Source organism: Muntiacus reevesi, chromosome 6 (assembly GCF_963930625.1).
Source record: "Muntiacus reevesi chromosome 6, mMunRee1.1, whole genome shotgun sequence".
Classification (NCBI taxonomy): Eukaryota; Metazoa; Chordata; class Mammalia; order Artiodactyla; family Cervidae; genus Muntiacus; species Muntiacus reevesi.
In genome coordinates this window covers 47,506,709-47,531,066 of record NC_089254.1, presented here as the reverse complement: position 1 = coordinate 47,531,066, position 24,358 = coordinate 47,506,709, and the positions used below count along the sequence as shown (strand labels likewise).

The 24,358-nt window shown below is 41.1% G+C and overlaps 1 protein-coding gene across 2 annotated transcripts in view; it reads right to left on the bottom strand.

The window, feature by feature from the left end:
- Positions 1–24,358, bottom strand: part of STARD3NL (STARD3 N-terminal like) — a 55,061-nt gene that overhangs the window by 3,145 nt on the left and 27,558 nt on the right. For both annotated transcript variants that reach the window (XM_065939922.1, XM_065939921.1), the window contains 6 exons: positions 18,020–18,302; positions 11,134–11,211; positions 8,443–8,520; positions 6,498–6,551; positions 6,272–6,389; positions 4,416–4,511 (listed from right to left, as the gene is read on the bottom strand). In XM_065939922.1, coding sequence (XP_065795994.1) covers positions 4,416–4,511; positions 6,272–6,389; positions 6,498–6,551; positions 8,443–8,520; positions 11,134–11,211; positions 18,020–18,244 — 649 coding nt within the window. In that variant the 5' untranslated portion in view covers positions 18,245–18,302. The remainder of the gene's footprint in view (positions 1–4,415; positions 4,512–6,271; positions 6,390–6,497; positions 6,552–8,442; positions 8,521–11,133; positions 11,212–18,019; positions 18,303–24,358) is intronic.

Sequence of the window (24,358 nt, the reverse complement as noted above, 5' to 3'; positions counted from 1 at the left end):
CCTATCAGATAATACAGTTCAAGAAGGACACTTCCACCAGGAGGGAAATTGGGGGGCAGGATAAATGGGGAGAGTGGGGCTGACACAGACACAATCTGTATACAAAATAGATAACTTATAAGGACCTACTGTGTGCACACAGAACTCTACTTAATACTCTCTAATGACCTATAAGGGAAAAGAGTCTTAAAAAGAGTGGATATTATGTATAACTGATGCACTTTGCTATACAGTTGAAACTAACACCACATTGTAAATCAACTATAACCCAATAATTTTATTTTTTTTTTAAAAAGGGCACTTTATGGAGAACGTCTGCCTGGATTATAGCCAAGAACAAATCTGGGACAGGAGAATGAACCCCCGAAGAAGCTTAAGGAAATGTCTGTGTCCCACACCTAAACCTCACAAATATCATGTCGTTCAGATTAGGTTTGTGGCAAAACAAATACATAAAGATGCAGTGGCAGGAAGGCTTCACTTCCCAGCATATTACACTGCTGTAAATCTTAGAGACTCCAGGGTGGTTTAACTGCCATCTCACTTGGCAAGGAGTCTAAGGAAGGTGGTCACATGGAGTCTTCCTGTTTCCGGGCTCACTTTCCACCTGTGAGGGTAACGGCATTCAAGCCACAATAAACTGGCATGCTGTAGAACTACCGGGAAGTCGTAAATAAAGTCAAATTTTTAAAACACAATAATACATATGCTTTCCCTAATCTCAACGTGAAAGCTACTAAGGTGTTCCAGCTATTGTCAAAGAACGAGTTCAACCAGTCTTCTCTGAAAAGTGAGTATAAAAACTAATGAACCAAACAGCAGATTCAGTGCTAGGGAGGCAACCTAATAAGGCCTGAAACTTTGTGAGAAGTGATTGAAAAACTGCAGAACTGAGAGAACAATATTGCTCCCCCACATCCCATCACTCAGCTTCACGGTATGAAGGTTCTTCCAAGTATGGCAGGCTGTGAGGACTGGCAGCAGATTTACACAGCTGAAGGAGCTCCTTTCATTTGAGGTGAGGAGTAATGCAATGGTGCAACAGTGGTGTGTGAGCAAAGGCCCAGAGTCTCTGCTGGTTTGAGGTGATCGTCAAGGCTGCAGCGAGCATATACTTGCCTGAAGCTGTGTGCAAACTCAGCGGAAACCCAAGAGAACCTATGCTAGACCAGGCGACTGTGAGGCTGTAAACATGTGCAGAGGAGATGCAAAAGTATTCAGCAAAAAGCACAAGCGGAAGAAGACTCGAAAAGACCTGAAATTCAAATGTGCTATTCAATACATACAAATGGCCATCTGGCCGAGGATGCAACTCTTAACCAAGGTGACTGATCACAAAACCTGTCCAATAACTGGTTAGCACTATGCTATGTGGACACAAGGGTAACTCCTAAGAACTCAGGCTTTAAAATGAAAGAACTAACGATAACTACTGAGAAGACACATCTGCAGCCACACCACAGGGGACATAATTTCAGACAGCCCACACCAGCATGGATGGTGTCAAATTAAATTTTCAGTGCCTTCATCTAGACTTGTTTAGCACAGATGACAAGATGCAACTTGAGTTATTCTTTGAGTCAACCGTTCAGTGATTCAGGACATGACAAATTACCTTTTATCCAGCATCACAAGTGGTTCATTTAAATTATCTGAGCACATAAGAACTTTAACCCAACCATCTGAGAACTGGGCTTCCTCATTCTTTCAACTTAATACACAGGCGAACAGGATATGGCTAAAGCAGCAAGGAAATCTGCAAACAAACCACCTTATATCTTTTAAAATACATCCACTAAAATCTGCTAATTTTCCAAGGCTCTGTGACTCTTAAAATTCAAGCCACTCCTTTACAAGGAAAAATGCTAACATTTAAATTTTTGGTGACCCAATTTCTTTCTTCCTTCAAAATTCATTCCTTCAAAAGTTCTAAGTTTACTATGTACCTATGTACCAGGCACTCAACTTGGTACTAGGAAAGACAGACAAGAGGCAAGACAGGCCCCAGCTGTCCTCTTAATGACTAGGGGCCAGTCAGCAGGGTACTAGGATAAAAAGCTTATAACTTCTGCTGCTGAAACCATTTAATATTTGTCCACTGACCTAACAAGAAAGCTTTAGAGTAAAATCTTTTCTGGGCACATTAATTCCAAGAATAGTTTTTAATCTTAATTCTTTCCTAAACTGAACACAGATAATGAAAATATACAGTAAAGTAAGTCACCTCGAACACTCCTCTGCCCACTACTAAACCGGTCTTTGCTTAAACAATGCAGCCACCCAGCGGAATGCTTACAGTGTTGTTTTTGTTTAGCTTCATAATTCTGTGACGTGGTAATGCTTTTAACTGCCACTAGGGGGTGGTAAAAGTCAGAGGAGGAAGCCCACGGCTTGCTTGATGAAAAATGCCTGCGGTGGTATTCCTCACATTATTATCCTGCTGTTCTGAACTTCTGATTAAAAGAAAAAGTACACATAGGTGCTGAGAAATTCTATTAGTCTCAGTAAAAAGGTACACAACATCATGAACTATAATGTAAACTTCAAAAAAAGAAAAAAAGAATGATTTCTCTGACATACAAAAATCTCAAGGAAATCATCCTTATAACGAGGTAATGAAAAGTTTACTACTCATCCTAGGGTCAGTTGACTGAGAAATAGCTTTTCTGCTCAATCACATCTTTATTTCATCTGACTCTATGACTTTGTTGTTGTTGTTGTTGTTGTTGTTGTTTTTGTTATTGTTGTTTTTTAAGATTTACTTATTTATTTTATTTTTTAGCTGGCTGGGTCTTGTTGCCCCCTGCAGGCTTTACTGTTTGTTGCGGTACACGGGTTTCTCATCGCGGTGGCTTCTCTTGTTGCAGAGTACAGGCTCTAGGTGGACCGGCTTCAGTAGTTGCAGCTCCCAGGCTTTAGAGCTCAGGCTCAGTAGTTGTGGCACATGGACTTAGTTGCTCTGTGGCATGTTGGATCTTCCTGGACCAGGGACCAAACCGGTGTCCCTTGCATTGCAAGGCAGATTCTTAATCACTGGACCACAAGGGAAGCCCTATGATTTTCTTTTATATTGCCTTTAAATTCAACACCAATAGTCCAGAATATCAAGTTACTTCAAGTCCCCTACTCCCTATGTCACAATATGATGTCTTTGATCTTCACATGACTCTTTCAGCCTGTAGTTTGTCTTACTTTATTGTGTGTGTGTGTGTTTAAAATATTTACTATGTGTAATGTGAGAATAAAATAATGTAGTCTCTAACTCAAGTTTACATCCCAGTAATAGGAACAGGCCTAGTCACTGCCAAAGTCAGTGCAGTCAGCACAGGATGACAGCGCTGTGGAAGGGATCTTACAGAACATGAGGCAAAAGATGCCCTACCGATGACTGAGGGGAGTTGGGGGCATGGTGGGGGTGGGGTCAGGAAGAAGGCTTCTCAACATCTGAGTGGACACAAGGACCACAGAGGTATGTCAAGGACAGAACAAGCAAGATGCACAATGGCTTGGGGGATCTGGTGCATTTTCAGAAATCTAAGAATAGCACACAGGAGCATAATGAGAGGAGAGTTTGGACCATGAGTAAAGATGGACATACGGGTGCTTTCTGCCAGTCTTAATCTTTTGTGTCACTGAAGGCTTTTAAGCAAGGGAATAATAACATGGTCAATTTTGCTAATATTGAAAAATATATAAAATTTGCATATATTAGCTGTGATCTTAGATGCTAGCCCTGGAGCTGGGATTCAACTCCAAGCTTCACCTTGTTACTCTTTGTGTAATACTGGATGAACTATCTCACCTCTCTGCGCTTCAACTTGCTGATCTCTAAAACAGGGATAATGAGACTTTGACCTCCTTAGAAAGGTTATGAGGAACCCTTAGAACAAGGCAGTCATTCTATCTAACATGGTATTATGGTGGCTGGTTGGGAGAAGGCAACTGAGGAGGAGGCTGTTGCAGAAACACAAGTGATGACAATTTAAATGAAATCAAGAAGGTAGCAACAAAGAGGATCAAAATGGCATGGTGAATGATGGGCCGGGAGCCACAGGAAAGGGGCGGAGTCACCAGTGAGGCTCTGGTTTCTGACATGGGCAAAGGGTGGGTGGTGCTCTCAGACATGGGGGATTCTGGAGGAAGGTCAATCAGGGGGTGACAGACAGATAAGAGAGCATCAAGATTCTTCCCCTGTCCATATACCAGTGTGTAAGGCCTTTGACCATGTTTATTTTTGCAACTCTGCATCTCATCATGGGTTGCACATCAAGACCATGTCTTATTTATATTCACATCCTAAATGTCTGGTATGTTAAATGTTTGCTAAGCATATTGAGAAGTACAGGGGGTGAGGTGAGGGGGGAAAGCTTCTGAATGATAAGACAAAAACATAAACAATAAATCAAATTTCCTACCTGCTTCAGATTCAGGAGGAGAATAAAACTGACCATCAGAAAGACCCCCAGGTATCAGCGCTGCCCTCTCCGAGGCATCCTGAACTATCAAGAGTCCTAGAAGAGAAGAAATTCAGATGCTGAGAATGATGCCACTGTTCTGACAGATTTGTGGCCAGGTTAACCAAAATAAAACAGTATTATTATTACATTTTAAAAACTCTTAGTAGGAAAGGTACTTTGAAAAATCTTTCAACCAAAAACTAACTGTTAATAGAATCTTCCCATCTGGAAATACCTACTTCCCTACAGAAACCAACAACATCAAAAGCAAAGCACAAAGCCAAACAAACCAACAAAAAGAACTCATGAGCTTGTACAAATGGCCTCTAGTCTACATCTGGTTAGAGAAATGCCAGCATAAAAGCAAAAGAGCACTAACAGAGAGGCTGTGGACAACGTGCTCTTCTGGCTGAAGCTGAGTTACACCGAGATAAAGCTGGAGGAAGCACCAGGCCAAACAGCAGGTGCCAGGTGTGCATGTAATACTGGTTACAGTGAAAATAAATGCTATTTTCAATGTTTTCACTAATTATGTGTTTTTCTTTTATTAGTGACTTTAGTTTAATCACACAGGCACGCAAGCCTCAGTCACACAAACAGTTGACATACTTTCACTAAAGTTCAGTTTGATGTTTATAAATAACTTAAACAATTTTTGTTTTTTCACTTTTGGCCAGGCCTGGCAGCACAAGGGATCTTAGTTCCCTAACCAGGGTTTGAACCCACACCCCCTGCAGTGGAAGCCCAGAGTCCTAACCACTGAACTATCAGGGAATTCCTCTATTTACAACTTTTTAACAAGCGGCTTCATTTAGCTTTACTTGTCCCTTTTCCACAATACAGTTTCATAAAAGAACAGAGGGCACAGGATAGAAGATGGGTCTTAGTCTGGTTAATGTGTTTTAAAATCTATTCTTGAATGATAATTCTTTCCTCACCTATTTCATCTTTGTATATGATCTTTTGAAAAATAAAACCACTTACAAGTTTATCTTTCCTTCTATTATATCTTGAGGTTATAATCATGTTTAACTTTCTATAAGACATACAAAATTTTTTTTTTTTTTTGCCTATTAGGTGGGGCAAATCCAGCTAGATGACTGAGAGAACATAAAAACAGCAAGTCTTTCAACTGTCTTGAGTCTCTGCTTTGAACTTTGATTATATGTGTCTAAGGGGACAGGTGGAATGTGGGTGCTCCCACTAAGGCCATCACGCAGGGAAGAATTCCAGCCCAATAATTCAGTCTAAAGTTCAATCACTTGGATCTCGCAGTGAACATGCCGTGATGCTCAAAGCCACACAAGGAGATGATAACAACTTTAACAGGATTCATGACCACACATTGCCAGCTCTCACCCTCTGCTCAGAGGAGGATGGAAAGCCTGAGACGGGTGAACATTTCTCTGGCTGGCTAACTTCCTCCTCTCCTTTCTATCTCCATCGGCAACCCATCAAAGGGGTTACCAAAGGGGAAAGGTGGGAGAGGAAGGGATGAATTAGGAGGTTGGGATTACATATATACACTAATATATAAAAGATAAATCATCAAAAAGGACCTACTGAATAGCATAGGGAACTCTATTCAATACTCTGTAATACCCTGTATGGGAAAAGAATTTGGAAAGGAATAAATATATGTATATGAACAACTAAATCACTTTGTTATATATGTGAAACTAACAAGCATGGTAAATTAACTATACTCCAATATAAAATAAACATTAAAAAACTAAAAAAAGCAAAGCCAGAACTCTGCAGCCCCTCCCCCCAACCTGGCTGGTCTCAGGAGGTAAACTTGGAGAGAAACTTACTGTTTTCTTCTTCTGCCTCTTGAGGTAACACTTTGAAGTCCAGGAACCACGTCTCGATCCAGGCAAGGATGAAGGAAATGATGGGCAGCACATAGCCAAAAGCCCCTTGTGAGAAAAGCTGGAAGAACAGACACGACCAGGAGAGACAAACAGTTACCATGAGCTCATCCTAGAGAACAAGGCATCAGTACGACAGTCACGGCACAGAAAGAGTGGAAAGCCGTACCTTTGAGAGGATCACTTTTGCTAATAAAAAGGCACTGGTCACTGCTGTTGTCAACTGAAAGACACATAATCCAGCAACAGTCAAATTAGATATCTGACACTGTAAAGGCATCTCTCCCATGCAGGAGAACCATCTGGGCCAGGATCAGGCAATGCTCGAAAAGGCCCTGGCGCACCTGGCTTCCTCCCATGTCACTCTTCCTCTGGCCCCTAAACTGGATTGGGGCAAAGAGGGCTTCCACATGGTGTGGATGCCCTGCGTGGCAGCTTGAGGTTTCCCTTCACCCCCAGGCTGGTATGCTGGGAAACTCAATTTTGTCCACTGGAGGTACAACATGTAAAGATGCTATCTGCATAGGAGGGACCAGTGAATGCGAGGCAGGGCTCCCCCAGGGCTCAGAAAGTCCAGAGATTATTCCCACAGGACCTGGGCCTCATGTCTTCATCCTCTAACTAATATATGTAGCAATAAGAAACCTAACCAAAGATTAGGTGCCAACAGGAGCCTTGACTGACAAAACGGAGGTCAAGAAACACCAGGTGTCATGCTTGGTCACTATTAACAAAGTTGCAGAATCAGTTTTGTTAGCAAAACACAACACATACACACACACACACACACACACATGCACATATACATGTTAATACATACACACACAGACACCCCAGGATTGGGAGAGGAGGCATCTTACATTCTGATACTAATTAATTTTACAGGCTGACACTAAGTGCTTTTCAGGAACCAGCTGACTCCTTCCAGCTGCCTGACTCCCTCTCTGTACATGTTTTTAGAAACAAGAATCAAAAACAATAAAATGGATGTGCTTAAAATGACCCCTTGATAATTTCAAGTTAGAGACTGAAGAAGGTTTCTTAAAACTCACTGCACAGTCAACCACTTTCCGAAACAAACATTGAGACAGATTTTCTGAAAAATACCAGTGCACATCATGGAAACTGAACAGAATGTCCCAAATTGGGATCACTGGAGAAAATGGACAAGCGACAACCATCACAGCTGTTTGGGATCAGCAATAGCATACATTCAGGAAAGGGAGCTGAGTCTGACTGAAACTGATGGCCTCCACCCATGAAATGTGAGCTTGGGGTTCGATGGATGCTCAGAAAAGATGGTCCAGGCAGACAAGGCACATGGTGGATGCCCTCTTAGGACAGCAAACAACTCCATGCCCATCTGGACAAGCCCGTGCCAGGCCCACACAGACCAAGGTCCCACACAGCTTAGTCCTGCCCAAGTCTTCCAGTTTGAGGAGCCTCCCCCATGTACCTGCCTTGTTTAGAGCTCTCAACGTGGTGACCGTTCAGAGGTCCATGGAAATGGCGAAAACAATTCAGGCAGAATTGCTTATAATTCTTCTTTCAACCAATGAATACTTATTGAGAAGAGCTTGGGCCAAAGCTCTGGGTTGGATGCCAGGAAATGGACGTGAGTAAAAAATGCCACTGCCTTCAACAAATCCGAAGGCAGCAATAAAAGGGAACTTTTACCTTTAAGACTGGAGGGAGGTGGGTAACACAGGGAGGAAGGCAGGGATCAAAATCAGCAGAGATCAAATGGGGAAAAATCACCAAGATGTTTCAACCCAAGAGGAAATGGTCCAAACTGCTTTGAGACAGAGGGACGGAACTCATCTCTCATTTGCAAAATGAGGTAGAGGGTGGGCTGGTGCTTGGACCACAATCACTGCTAGGCCCCTGGATTCCTCATTTGTCTCAGTTTCCATAGCAATAAAGCTAGTTACTCATCACCTCTAGAGAGCAACCCTGGAGAACGAAACCTACTGAGGTGTGAAGGACAGGGATTCAGGAGAAGCCAGGAGGATTCAGCTCGGGTGGAAACCACACATGCCCCCAGCTCAGGCCTCTTGTGAGCAGGCCTTGGCCACGAGCACTGGAGGCGGGAACCGCTCAGCAGGCATACTCACCGCTATGGCCCACCAATGGCGCAGTCTGCACACCGCATATGCAAGTATTAACACTTTAAATCGAAAAACTGCCAAAAGCTATATAAAAAAAAAGACAAGTTTTCAGGGATATGCACAAAGGTATACATTAAGTTTATGAAAAACCCACCAAAGTGTTTTCATTATTCTGATTGAGTTGAAAACTGTCACAGACAGGTACTGGTTTATAGACCAGTTTGGGATCTCTGCTCTAGAATTTGTCGAATATCGCGTAGACAGGGACTCAAATTAACTTCCCATTATCAAGAAAAGAATATATAGTGAGGTGTTTCTTTTACCTTTCTATTTGAGCCCATTTAGATTCTGATATCCTTAAAGGTTGGAGACAATGTTTGTGAAAGTTGACTTTCCACTCCAAGTACCTTTCCACTCACTTTCAGAAAATACCAGATTGTTAGTGAAGTCCACTGGAAAGCTCTGAGTTACTGGGGTGTTGCTAGAGTTTTGCAATCCCAGGAGCTTCCCTCTGATTGTTCACCATGGTTCAGGGACTTTTGTGGAAAGCTTTATGTGTATTACTGTCCTACATAATCCCCCAACCCAGCAATTCCATGAGTCAGCAATCATTACAATGGATACAGAAACTGTTGAGGCCACACAATCTTAGTAAGGAAGCCAGGATTGAACCTAGATAGCCTGATTTCAAAGATCAGGCTCTTAGCCACTATTCTAATTGTCTTAGTAATTCTCATTTACTAAGGAATAAACATAGAATAAAATTTTACCTATTTTACTTGAAAAATATGCTCGTTCTAAGTAGTAAGTTGTCAGGTGGCTCTTGAGTAATGTCTCGGGGTAGGGGTCTGCCAAATGTTCCTCACTAATCAAAACTGCTGAAGGGCTGGAAGCTGACAACTTCATTGTTGTCATTGGCTATATGACCTCACTCAAGACCCTTTCATGTAAATAAAGTTTACAGCTATATTTGTTTTAATTTGTGGCTTTCATTAAAAATGGGTTTACCAGTAATGTGCTAACCATTTAATTTCTTTATTTATCCTACTCCTATCTCTGTATTCTGGACTTGGCAAAGGCATAAATCTTTATTCCTTTATCTCAAAGTCTCCCAGACTCTACGGTTTCCTGGAGGCTGTGTCCATTTCCAAGGCCAAGAGTGACAGTTTTTCCAAGCTGAGCTAATAGGTCCCACCTAATTGTCCAATATCATTAACTCTCTAAGCTGAGTTCAGACAACCCTTGGAGATATGTCCAGAGGATTAACTTGGCTTCCTAATAATTCTTGGCTCAGACTACTTAAGACAAATTCATCAGAGGAAATAAAAGCAAAGAGAGAAGTCAATTTTGTTATTACATGTCAATAGCTTTACAGAAGAAAAATTATCAAGAGATTTAGGATCTAACATGCTCTGCCACAAGTTCAGTGACGTGGGATAGGTCCAAGACACTGACCTATGAGACTCAATGTCTTCCTTTGGAAAAGCAGATTAAATTATATCGGTGGTTTTCCAAATACTCTGTGACAGTCAAACACTTTTTCAAAACAATCTTATTGGAACACTAACATACTGTACAGATGAAAGTGGAATTTACTCCGATTGCAAGGGGGTGATGACAAGGAACCCGGATCTCTAGTTACTGGGAATCCCATCTCTTTCCTGCTCCACACTTCAGCATGGTGAGTCAGAAAAACAAAACAAGCTAGACTTTTCAGAGCAGTTCAAAAGCCACTAGAAAATATAGCCATTAATATTTTCAACCAAAGCTAATGATGATGATAACAATGATTGGAGGTAAATCGCTGAGCTTCTGAGACATACCTTTCATTAGGCTAAGTGTTTTCTGGGTATTATTTTATTTATGTTTCAAAACTATGATGATTTCATTTCACATAGGAGCAAACTGAAGTTTAGACCTAATATATACAAAGATATACAATTAGTGGCTGTGTTGTGAATAAAACCCAGGTTTTTCTGACTGTAAGGGTCTTAATCATTGTGCACACAGCTTCTAAGGATAGTGAATAAAGTAGTTAAAATGAATTTGGAGGAGTTTTTAATGAATTTCAATTGTCTATACTGTGTAACACAATGGTAGGACCTGACTTATTCACACTATCACCTGTAAAAAGATACCATGGAGATCTATCAAACCCAATCAAAGTCACAATGTATCTTAGAAAGATACTGCAAATATTCCTTTGAATAAAATGAACACCTCATCTACAGAACTGCATCTATACAGTTCTACAACTGACTAATGTTGCCCAAGATTGTCAATATATCAGTTTTCTCAAAAGCTCCTATTAAGGAAAAATGAAACAGAATCATTACTAAAAATACACTCAGAAATCTACCACAAGAGAGAAAACGAATGGCATTTTCACTGTGCTATTATATAAACAGGTAAATTTTCCTTTTTAGCATCTGCTGATGGCTTCTATCTCAGCTACTTTTGAAAGAATAAAGGAAAATCTGAATGACTTCTGCTATGCTCCCTTATTTCTCATTAATCCTTTCTTTCCTTGAAATGACCAGAGAGAGACAGCACTGAATGGTCCAAGGATAAAGGTAAAGGAAGGATAATGTTTAAAAGAGGAAAAAAGAATTGCACAGAAACTGAGGTCTACTGAGAGTCTGCCTTTTGGTTAGTCTCATCATGTCCAAAATGAAACGTACACCGGAGAATACTTACAAATATATCAAAATAAGAAGAGTAGTAGTCATACTGCACCACCTCTCTCTCTAACGTGTTCTCAATGCCTCCATTCACCTGGGAAGGACAGGAAGAAATAAAAAGGAGAGTGCTATGTGCAAAAATAGAACAGGAGAACATACAAGTAAGGTTTTACAAACACCTCTCTATCTTCTTCAGAAGACAGAGAACAATAACCAGAAATTTTAAAACATGTTAAGAACCCTCATATTTCTAACAGAAAAATGGTGAAGGGCATTTCTCACTTCAATTCGACAAATAGATAATGGTGAACAATGCGTTTTAGAAGCTTATATTTTGGCAAACTAAAATGTTAAACGTGATTTTTTTTTCTCTTACAAGAGAATGTCTTCAGTCATACAAACATGTATTTTTATGGAAGACAATTAACATTTGTCCAGGATTCCCTTCACTTTCTGATCACTCTTCACTATTTCAAGTCTTGGAAGGCCAAGTTGTCCCCTAATCACTTAGCAAACATCCACAACAACAGTTATCACACAGAAGAGACAGAAGAAATGTAAAAAATCTCCGTGGTTGTTCCTATTTGCTCCTAGCATTTTAAAGTTCTGCACTCTTGAATAGATAACAAAATAAAGGCCAAGCTAGACCTACAATCATGTGTGACAAAGTTATAGAAGATGATGTAAAGTAAACTTATTATGATAAATTTTCTGTCCTCTCCCAATTCTATCAAGATGAACTTTAAATTATCAAGTTTAAAATTCTGCATATCAAACTATAAAGAATACTACTTTTCCAAAAGTAGTTTCACTATGTCTCTCCAGACCAGGGAAACTTAATATCCAAAATATTCTAAAAAATGATTATTCCAAGTAGACTATGGCAAAGAGGCATTCTCTACCACACAGAAACCAATGCTCCCGGCTGCAAGAATGGGAATTAATGCTGCTGATACAGTTCCGTAGTAACAAGCCAGTAGAAAGAGGTTCTCTTCAGTATCCATAAACTTTAAAATAAACTGTCATTTCATGTTGCCTTTAAATAGAAAAAGGGCTTCTACAGTGGCTCAGTGGTAAAGAATCCAACTGCCAATGCAGGAGACGCAAGAGACGTGGATCGGGAAGATCCCTTTGAGTAGGAAATGGCAACCCACTCCAGTCTTCTTTCCTGGAATATTCCGTGGACAGAGTCTGGTGGGCTATAGTCCATGGGGTTGCAAAGAGTCAGACACAACTGAGCATGCACACAAGAGAACTTAAATAGAGTAAAACCTGTATCTCTAACCCCAATTTACACTCAAAATTACTTCAAAATCTCAGTCTCTGGTACAAGATGTCCCAAACAGATTCAACTTTATTTTCACATTGACCCCCCTTCCCAAACACGGTTCTGTCAGAACTGGTACTGTTATTCGAGATGCTTTCCTTAGAAATCTTAAGAGTCATCTTTGGATACTGGGGTGATAAAATCAGTTTATCAACAAATCATTAAATTTCTTCCTTTAGTACGTCTCTCAAGTTAGCTGTTTCTTTTCTACTTCCACAACCTTCCATGGAGTTCCTCCAAAAACTTCTGAGTTAACGTTCTTACTATCAATCTGCCTGGAATTTAACCTAATCTGCAAACCACTGCCATGAACTTGATCCATTCACCAAGTATTTGTTGAGCACCTAGTGAGTGCCAAGGACTATTCTACACACAGGAAACACTTCAGCAAACAAGTGAAAATCTATGTTGTTGTGGAATTAACATTCTAGCAAGTGCAGACAGATGACATAAGAAAATCAGAAAAAAGAAAATCAGTGCTACAAAGGACAGAAGCAGGACAGTGTGGCAGAATAACTGTTGACTCCTCTGTAGGGGGTGGTCATGGAAATCTTCCCTTGGTGGCTGATTTAAATGAATTAAATCAGTTGAAATGACTGGTACTAGCATAGTAAGACAAAATCTACATCAAGATGAAGGAAATGAACCAATTCATATAGAAGAAAGGGTCGAAGACAGAAGAGAGCTTGTTCCATTCTGTGAACAGAAGTCTGGTTGACCTGGGTGGGCCAGGAACAAAGGGTGGGAAAGGAAATTGGGGTTGGCTTCTTGGGGGCTTTGGATTTTATTATAAGTGCTCTGATAGGTCAGTGAAAAGTTTTAAACAGAAAATGTTATCTGATTTATGTTTCTATTTTTTCTACTTTTAAAAGTCACTCTGGCTTCTATCAGAAGAATGGATTTGGGCAAGCGTGGAATCCAGGACTTCCCTGGTGGCTCAAAGGGTAAAGAATTAGCTTGCAAAGAAGGAGACTGTGGTTCGATCCCTGCGTTGGGAAGATCCCCTGGACAAGGGAATGGCTATCCACTCCAGTATTCTTGCCTGGAGAACCCTATGGACAGAGGAGCCTGGTGAGCTTCAGTCCATGGGGTCACAAAGAGTTGGACACGACTGAGCGACTAACACACACACACACAGAAGCACGGAAGCAGGTAAACTGGTCAGGCCCAGACCGGGCGCAGTAGTTTGGCTGAGTGATAATGTTGGCTTGGTCAAGGGTGGTAATGGTAGAAACGGGAAGAAGAGGTCACGTTGTGAGTGTGTTTTGCAGACGGATTTGACAGGCCTTACTTTTAAGGACAGGAGGCATGACAAAGACAAAATAAACCAAGCAAATCAATCAAGGATGAGTCTTAACCTTTGGCCTGAGCATCTGGGTATCGTTTCCTGATAAAGAACAAAGCGAAGGAAAGCAGGGATGTGTGTGTCTCTAGAGAGCACGTCACGTCAAGCATCCAAGCAGATACAGCAGGTAGGTCATGATGTGATGTGGAGTATGAATCACTACTGGAAGATCTCAAAACTGTGTTTTCCAGTCTGCTCTAGAATCTACCTCAGCTCACAACTGCAGTAAGTCCAACCCTTCTCTGTAGCTGTTTTATGATTTTCAATAGTCTAGAACCAACTTACCTAGGCAATTTTCTTTCCTATGGGAACGTTATTTCTAGCCAGGCTAACATTTTTTCTGTCTGCCCCTGCCCCCCCAATCCACAAACCATACACACACACACACACACACACACACAAGCACACTTGCCTCAGTGCTTCTGTTCACCCCCTTCACCAAACTGTCTCCCCACTGGTCCCACCATCTGATCCTACATCATCCTTCTATCCCCAATTCCTTCTACCCACACACAATTCCTTCCATTCACAATTCAGTTCATCTCCTCCACTCACTCCTCAGATAATTCCAATGCACTGAACTCTCCCAGTGAATTTCTGTTATCATTGGTGATCACAGTTTAACCACAGAACATAGTGACAGTGAAATAATGGAATCAGTAGGATAATAAATACCTGAAACTTAACAATAATGAGAGAATAATAAGCAACTTGTTTATTCCTGTTTCTGGGTACAACTTACTTTAGTGTGTGTGGGCTCAGTTGTGTCCCAACTCTGCGACCCTATGGACTCTGGCCTGACAGCCTCCTCTGTTCATGGAATTTTCCAGGCAAGAGTACTGGAGTGGATTGTCATTTACTACTGCAGGAGCTCTTCCTGACCCGAGAATCAAACCCATGTCTCTTGTATCTCCTGCACTGGCAGGCAGATTCTTTACCACTGCTCAACCTGGGAAGCCCTAAAATTTACTTTACAAACAAACAATGTTGCTCAGTCTTGTCTGACTCTTTGCAACCCCATGGACTGTAGCCTACCAGGCTCCTCAGTTCATGGAATTTTCTAGGCAAGAGTACTGGAGTGGGTTGCCATTTCCTTCTCCAGGGGATCTTCCCGACCCAGGGATCGAACCCAGGTCTCCCACATTGCAGGCAGACGCTTTACCATCTGAGCCACCAGGGAAACCCAAAATTTACTTTAACTAACAGTAAATTACATAATCTATAGTTATATAGAGCTTCGTAACTGCCAAGGGGCTGTGGTATATATCTCATCATTTGATCCTCACAAGAAGTCACAAGGAAGGCAAGAAAGGTATCAGCTCAGTTACCTGACTGAGAAACCAAGGCTCAGAGAACTTAAGTGGCTTGCCTGAGGCCACAGAGCTGGTCATGGCTCCAGGGCAAACCAGAAGCATCCTGGCCCTTTCAAATACGTCAGCAGAAAGATATAGTAAGACTGGCAGAAGAACTGATAATGGCCTTTCTTGATCTATAATCTTAACCAAGGTATCAAAAGCTGAGAAAGAAAAATGATTTCTCTTCTGTTGCCATTTTGATCCCTGTCCCTGTCAGTCTAAGAGTCTAGGGGAAAAGAGAAATAGAATCTTCAGGCAAACCAAGCCAATGGTGAACTCTAGATCCAATATGAGAAATCAGTCTACTCAGGCATGTACCAAAAGGTCTGACATAGAACCAGAACCAGCCCTTCAACTGGACCCAAAGAAATCAGCCACCCCATGGTCTTTCAGCAGGAAAATTAACCACGGTGCTCTTAGGCCGCTGCAGCTCGCCCAGGCCGCGTGCTCCAGGCTGGGTTGGCGCCAGTCAGCTCCCTGGAGCCAGGAGGAAAGGGGCCAACTTGGAAATTGTATGTGAAGGCAAAGTATTTTGGTTATTACTATGATTGCTTAGAACATCTGGGCCCCCATATTTGTTTGAAGGCCTAAGTTCCCTTTATGCTGTTTCTTTCCTCTTTTAAAGAGTAACACCAGGAGGCAATGTAAGATACCTGTTAGATCTCCTCAGGTAAACTTTAAATCTCCCGGAGCTTTTTGTGGAGGCTGCAACAGCTCAGTCAGAGTCCTATGTCTTGGCACTCAGTAAATGTATAAGCATGTAAAAATCACAATGGACCTGAGCGACTGCAGAGGTTTACAGAAACAGACAACAAAAGAAAAGGGATGGTACAGTATGCAATGAAAAACCCAGGTCAGGACTGACAATTCTAAACAAATAGAACTAGAAAATTAAGTGTGCCTTTGGAGGAAAAAAAAAATAGCCTTGCCAAGAAAGTCAAGATCATATACTCTTCTATGATCTTTTTACAAATCGGGAAACAGGCAGTCAGAGGAAAAGTGAGGATAAAAACACATTTCTCAATTGCTAGGCCTGGTGATTTTTCATTTATAACAAGTTGCATGCAGATGGAAACAGGTCCCTTATGATGAACGAAAGAGGGCGCATCCCACTTACTTCACTTCCATTCCAATTTCCTCAAAGCAGAAAGGAAGGAAGGAAGTGAGAAGTGTAACCCCATAAGCCACCACAGCCCCACCCACAGCTTCTCTTACTTAAACGCATTCAGTGTGGTCATATCAGTGGCAAACCAACAAATGCCTTGATTTTGTGCTATCACTATAATAATGATAAGTGTGCTTCCTTAAAACTGTTAAGCTTTCCTATTAAAAGATGTATTTCTTTTTCATCTCTCATTTCACAGCTGCTTGTTTTGAAAATACATTATTTTTTTAAATATATCAATTGAAATATATTCTTTGATGCAATACATAGTAAAAAGAAACACATGAAATTACTGTTGTTATATCACTGGCTTCTCTGGCTTTAAATAATAATAGAGCACACCCACAGAGTTGGATTAAAAGAAGGAAAATCTGTGAACAGAAACCTAACAGTAGATTCATGTTGCACATGACCTTAATTCTGGAACCAATCTTCTCTTCTTTAAAAAAAATGCTTTTTATTTTCTAATATATCTGCTTTCAAAAAGAGCTTTATTCCTCTATTAGAATTTATGATGAAATTAAATGACTCCAAAGATGCTAATCATTAAGCATCTAAAATAGAAATTCTTGGTATGAATCAGAATGCTAGTCAGTTTAGATTAAGACACTGACTCTATTACGAGGCAAAATTAAAAATAATTTTCCAACTGGAATCTCAGCATCCTTTCATATTTTCTATAAACAGTCAAAGGCAAGGTTTTCAAGAAAACAGATATATTGGGTAAATAAAATATATTACTAAAATGAGTATCGCCTGTTTATTTTTACTTCTATGAAATGTAGCAACTAGAGAACTTAAAAGTACATATAAGGCTTGCAATGTATTTCACTAGGGCATTGGAAAAGACCCTGATGTTGGTTAGATTGAGGGCAAGAGAAGAAGGGGGCGACAGAGGATGAGATGGTTGGATGGCATCACTGACTCAATGCACATGAGTCTGAGCAAACTCAAGGAGATAGTGGAAGACAGGGAAGCCTGGTGTGCTGCAGTTCATGGGGTCACAAAGAGTCAGACAGGACTGAGCGCCTGAACAAGGACAGTACTGGTCTAGACTATTATTTGGCAATATAACCACAGAAAGCTGACTAAACAGACAAACCTCCAAATGTCTCTAGGATTATTTTCGGATAAAATATGAATAAATAGTCTCTTTGAAAAAACATAAAAAATAAGTGCATGCAAAAATCTTAAAATGTAGGAACTAGAAAGTAGATGTAACATTAAAACATAATCCAGAAGCATGCTACATTTTTTGAAGCAAGGGCCAGCACTTTTTTTCTTTTTTTAAAAGGCCAGGGGATAAAAAAATTTTCCCTTTGTGGCCAGATGGACTTTGTCAAAACTACTCAACTCAACCACTCAGTATGAAAGTCAGCCACAGACAATATATAACTTTATTTATAAAACCAGGCCACCTGAATTCGGTTCTCAGACTGCAGTTTGCCAACTCCTGTTACAAAATAAAACCCCATGAATTCAACTTTCATAACCACAAAATACATTTTAAACTAACCAGGTTTGTGTTAAACAATAACAGTAAAAAACAAGGAAAGTTCAAATCAACTGGAGAAGACCAAGAATGCCTCATTTGAAAGAAAGATGGAATTCATGAAAGTGAGACAGAAATGATGAGAAAAATAAGAAATAATTTTGTCTCTGGAAACAATTCACATAATGTCACAGAAAACAAAAACAAAACCCACTTACATTTAACTCTATTATCCACAGTAATGTTACAAATAAGAGGTCAAAGGTGACAAACAAACAGAAAGTCCTCCTGACATCAGATATGCCTTTCTTCTCCCTTCCTTCATAGGACTCGATCCTGGCCATGAGCTGCGTGGGGTTGATGGAGTGGATGTCGCGCACAGAAGCGTGTGAGCTCTGACTCCCCGTGAGGATATTCTCCATGTCTTCTGGCAGGGGGTTCATCCTTCAGGAGGGTTAAAGGAGCCTCTCTCCAACTTCACCATCCCTCGAGGGAAGAGATCTTTGGGGAACGGAAGAGAGACACCACATTAAATCAGAGCCCACCTGATACTGCAGTGTGACCCCCATCCCCGTGCAATAGTCCATCTCTCTGAGCATCAGGGTCTCGGAACTGAAGACATTTCTGTCCTGATGAAGACACAGTGAGAAAGTCAAACGAGGAGCAATTCTTGATGTTATCCATCGATATTGCTCCAAAAAAAAACTATTATGGAAAAGACTGTCAGTAAAAAATAATACAAATTTACAGTAAATGGTAAAGACAGGTTGTTAACCACAACAAAAAAAATGTGCCTGGAACCTGGAGCATGTCTCTGGGTGAACTAGCCAAGGCAGCTCCCTTGCTGTGCCAGGCAGAAACCTTCTACAATTCTGTCAGAGTCATTCCCTGTGGACCAGGAAACATTTACGGAACAGCTTCACTGAAAGCACATAACTAAATCACGTAAATCAGCTGTGAAAAAATGTACGTCCTATAGAGGAACTGCTTTCCACCACAGGTATCTAATAAACCAAATCTGCATTTCCATTACCTGTTAATGAATAAGTATGTCGTGCCTCTCCTTAGAAAAGAACTATGCCCACCCTAAGAAGTTTACCATATTCAAACACCCCACTGATAACTGCAACAATCACTCCCATATGGAGACACAGGATCCCTCCCCTCAAGGCCAGCACGTGCTTCTAAAATAAAAGACTGGCAATGTGAATGATCTGATCTCCCCAAGGATGGGGCCAAGTCAGCAAATAGGGAGTATTACGAAGGATGGTATTTTTCCTTGCTAAGTATTCTGGTTCCCCTCCCTACATTACCGCTTCCTGAGGGGGGACTACACGCCCCTGGTTCTGCTGAACTCCGTGCCTTTCTCTGGCCGTGTGATATGTATCACTTACACCCAGATCTTAACCAGCGCAAGGCTCCCGCGCTCTCCTTTCTGCCACAGTGGGGTGACTGGCAAAGTCCAGAGAAAGAAGAACATTTTTCAGCTGGGCAAAATACCACTTCAAAACACTGCTGGAACTTCCCTAAAGTGAAAAGGTTTCATTTGGTCCTATGTCTTTACACTTGGCTTTTCATTTCTCTCCTTCCCCACATTCAGGGACAAAAGTGCTTCCCACATTTTCATACAGTGTAGTGATTCAATGACATAACATTTTTGAAAGCAATTTGGTTATATGAGCTATGATGCTTTAAAATATTTGTATTTCTTGATCCTGTAACCCTACTTCTGGTAATCTAAAGGAACTTAACTGTAGACCTTCAAGACAAAAGTCGATCTGTGTCATTAGACACTGGGTCAGTGATTACTCCCAAGCAAAAGGAAGGAAAAAGTGACTAGAGGGCACAAGCGTGGTCTTGGCCTGAGTAGTGCTAATAGGGCTGTACTTGTTTTTTTTTTTTAATAATTTATTGTCATATCAATGGCTCAAATCTACTAAAGCGTACAGAAAATCTAAAGAATTCACAATTCAAATAGAGGACTGCTTTTAGGAAGAAAACCATCTGCAAGGTAATTAGATCATTTTCTTAGTCTTACTCAATCTTCTTTCCCATCATCAATGAAAAAGGACAGCAAACACCAATAGCCGAGAAATCTGAGGCTATTTCCAACTAAAAACTGACAGCATGCAACGCTGTACAGCTGACTTGGGAAATAAGAATCATTACCTTATTTTTCACATGTGTGTTTATATAACTGCTAATTAGCTAGAATGTTTAGATGCTATTTGCAATGGCTTTAATAGTAAAGTTACCCATGGTACAGACTGCTCTGAGCAGCTTGACTCTTATCAGATGGACCTCTGTCTGGGACAGACTGAAATTTTAAAAGGGAGCGATAGCTTCCTTTTAATGAGTAAAGTGGAAGATATTTCTAAGGCCTCTTTTCTGCTCTACAACTGCAGGACTTCGCCTTAACCATGTCCTTCAGAAAGATTCGGTTCAAGTGTCAACTCCTTCAGGAAGACTTTCCTGAAATGCTCCCCACATTCCTATCCCCAGGCAAGGCCAAGTGCATCTCCTCCAAGCTCCCTCAAGCTTGTGGATATGCCACTTACGATAATGCTTACCACACTGTGCCCTAATTACCCACTGAACTCGCCCATCTCTCCTGCTAGCTGGAGTGTTCCTTGAAGGCCTTGAATTTGATTTGCACACCCTTGTGTCCTTAGGGACCACCTCAGCATATAGCATGCAGCAGAAACAAAACAGATATTGACTGGATAAATCCTGCCTAGCATCTAGCCCACACAATAATGCAGAGTGGGCTCTCAGAAACCTCTACTGCTCATTTTTGAGGAAGAGCTTGGATATTTTCCCAGATACAGTGCAGAAAGCATCAAACACCCAGTTCTTATATTGAGTCCTCTCCGGAGTTGGCTTGAGGAAAGCTATGCTTCTCTAAAGAGGTGTTAAGTACTGATCAGCTGTACATATGGGGGCCTCAATCTACAAAGCAGGGTTTATTCCAGTGGTGGAAGGAGCATGGGAGAGGGGGCAGGTGAGGAGGAGCTGAGTGGAGGGTTATAAAATAAAGAAAAACACCACCTTATTTTCCTCTGGAATTTGTGTGGGGAGATGGGAATCCTCTTTTGTTGTTTTGGTTTTTGAAAAAAGAGATTGCTATCTTAACTGTTTTATCTGGATAGGTAAGGCTCCTCCTCTGTGTTGGCTATTTTGACAGTCAAGCTGTGTTCATAAACCACTCCCAAATTCTGAGGCATAAAACAATCTACATTTACTCCCAAGTTCATGGGTCTAGTTCAGTTCAGCTGGTTTAGTCTGAGCCCAGCTGGCAACTCTGCTTCAGGCGATGCACAGAAGAGCTTGGCTTCAAACCGTGTGTTGGGTCTAAGTCTGTCTTAGACTGTCCTGTCTGTCTTTCCCCTTAGTCCAAGACGACCTGGGGCACATCCTCTTCATGGCAAATGCCAAGAGCACAGGAGACAAGCTCAGCCACGTGAGCACAGTGGAACCTCTGTACACATCGTGTTTGCTCATATTCTACTGGTTAAAGCCCAAAGGGCACAGAGCTGAGATGTATACACTCCATCCAAAGAGGAGAAGGTAAGTCAGTATTTGCTGACAAATATTCCAATCTATCATAGCTGTCAATGTTCTAAACTAGAAGTCAACAAACTATAGCCTGTAGGTCAAATGCGGCAGGCTACTTGTTTCTGAATGCAGAGGTTTTATTAGAATACCACCACATCCATTCCTGTGGTTGGTATCGATTGCTATGGATACTTTCACATGAAGAGAGCGGAAGGAATAGTCATGACCGAGATTATATGGTTCACAAAGCCTAAAATACTTCCTTCCTTATTTGTAATTTTCTAAAAAGGGGGACTGCTGCTTCCATCACCTTCTCAAAGGGGAGCTAGCTGAATTTAGAGTTACCGTGTTGTAATCAGCAAAAAGTAGGCTAATTGATGAATATTAATTTTTCCAATGCATGCTCTGATTCTTCAGTGAGGAAAACCTTGTAATTCCTTCTCCTCTTTATTTTCCATAGGTGGCCCTCGTGACACAGCACAGCTCAGGTACAGGTGGTCTTGTCTCATGCTGGCTTGCCTGAGGGTCACTTCAGCAGTACTTTTAGCCCAATACACGGCTCTCTGCCTTATTCTATTCCCTTAATCCCACACTACTAGAGCTGGAGAAAAATGCTGTCCCATCTATACTGGTGGCTTCCTAAACAGTAATACCCTTCACAAACCTGGAGAAAAACAAAAATCTGAGCTCCTTTTGCTTCCAGAAAGAAGAGCTTACATCTTCAAGCTGCTATATCTTTGAGATGGCCCCAGGCTGGCTGTAAAACTGGTTGGCCAAAAAAACTTCAGCTCCATCTGCTTTGACACAGAATTGATGTACTACCCAGATGGTAAACAGCAGCTGCTCTGGGGCAGTAGCCACCACAGCAAGCATTTTACACAAGTCCCACCGTCTCCTGGGAGAAGTGGAAAGGGCCTCTGGGCACCTCCTGGTGGCAGTCAAATCAAGTCTCTCAACCCAGGCTCCCAGCCTTCTTCCCTGTATCACTTCTTGCCACAGAGAGACACAGCAAGACACCGTATGCTCTACTCCGAGAGAGAGAATGTGAGAATAACAGACGCTAAAAACACTTAACTCAGCAAGACCTTAGTCATCAACTTATTCAGAAGCCTGGGGAGCAGATTTGGCTTACAGACATGTTTTGCTTGGTCTTGTACAGGATTTCTAAAGATTTTGAACTAATTGCTAACATTTTAAATAATGATCTTTCAAGTAAAATTCCAGATGTCTAGCTTCTCTGGAAAAGTTAAAAGACACAGAATGGCCAGGCTTGCATTCCCTTACCATGAGAACAAAGCCAAGAAACTGCTGAGCTCTTCAGATGGAGCCCACACTCTCCACTTGGCCTCAGCCTCGCCCTTGCCTGGGGGCATCCGAGTCCACCGCTCTGATCTACTCCCCCTCCCTTGTTTGACAGGCAGAGAGTCCTACAACTGAAGGTTGTGTCTCAAGGTGCAATTTCAAAGCTTTCCTCATGCTTGTTATTGAAATTATTCTTGCCTAGAAAGGTTTGCTTACAGATGGAGAAAACAAAAAAGTAACAGCTGAGGCCTACGTGGATTATGAGGGTTTGCCCATCTGAAAGATATTTCAAGACAGATTTGAGGATGAAGACTTGGGTCTTCCACTTCCTTCCTCTCTGTCAAATTCCTGGAAGCAAACAGGAGGGACATAAGAAGGTGTTCAAACAGCCCTTGGGATAGTCACAGGGCTTGTCCCTAAATACATGAGCTGCCTCAGGGGTGCCCACTCTGTCCCAGGACTTGGTTCTCAGGGGGCAGGAAGCACCTTGAGTTGACTCTCCTCTTGCAAGGCCCACCATGTGTTATGAGACCTGGTACATGATGGTTTTTTTTAAAGTCTTATTTAGAGCCGATAGTTTCCAAAATGAAATAGCTAGAAGTGGAGAACGGGAATAACATGGGAGAAACCTGACATTTACAAGCATAATGTGCCAGTATGAGAAAAAGGCATGATAGTTAAAAAAACACAAATGCTTTCAAAGTAAGCATGCACAGAGAAGACAGTGCTGTGGAAAGGAAGCTAATCCAGAGTATCAGAAAAACATACTAAGACAACCTTCCTATTTACAGGTATCACTGTGGGATTAGGAAAGTTCTGCATGCCTAAGAAGACCTGGGGATTCTACATGTCAGAATTCAACTAACTATTCAAACTTTCAAAAAATAAAAACTTCTATTTAGTGTCTGTTTAGATGAGCTGCTTATAGTTTTAGAATATCCCAAAGTTGCTTTGCAGTAAAGATATTCTAAGCAACAACAACAAATGATTAATTGTCCTGCGCTTCCTGATTCTAATGCTCTAGTACGTCCATTCTACCATGGAAGGTAAAGAAAGACCTGGGAGAACTCTGATGACAGTGCCTTTAGAAAGTCTGGCAGTGGCCGAGGTTAGGAAGCTGATGAATTTGTGTTACATTCCAGCTTCCTGGGCTAGAGGACTATCACAATGAAGAACTACAGGAAGTTTAACAAAATAAAGATCAAACAAACCTGTCTTTGGCAAATGTCCACTACCATTATGCTCACATTTCAAAACAGCCCTGGCTTACTTTATGTCTTATATACTCCAAGTTAAATACAACGTCTAGAAAAGCAGTTCTAAAATCTAGACAATTGGATTGAAATTTAAAACATCTTCCCATCACTTCCAAATTAGCAGCTGTAGCAACAGGAAATTACTGTATAGAGAAGTCTGGAAAATAAAGTGATTTTAAGTTAATAAGTAAAAAAAATTTAAAGCATCTAAATAAAATCACTCACCAACTGTTTAATTTAAATTTAAAAATCTTTCCTGAATCAAGGAGTCAATTTTTTCCAGCAGATCCCTATTAATTTTCCAACTGAAAATGAGTGAAATACTTAGAAGAAGAAAAAAAAATCTATGTGCATGTATGAAACTCTACTGGGTATTTTATAGATTTGCCTATATCACCAGGATCATAACGGGAAATTAAGATAACACTGTCCTCTGAAAGTTAA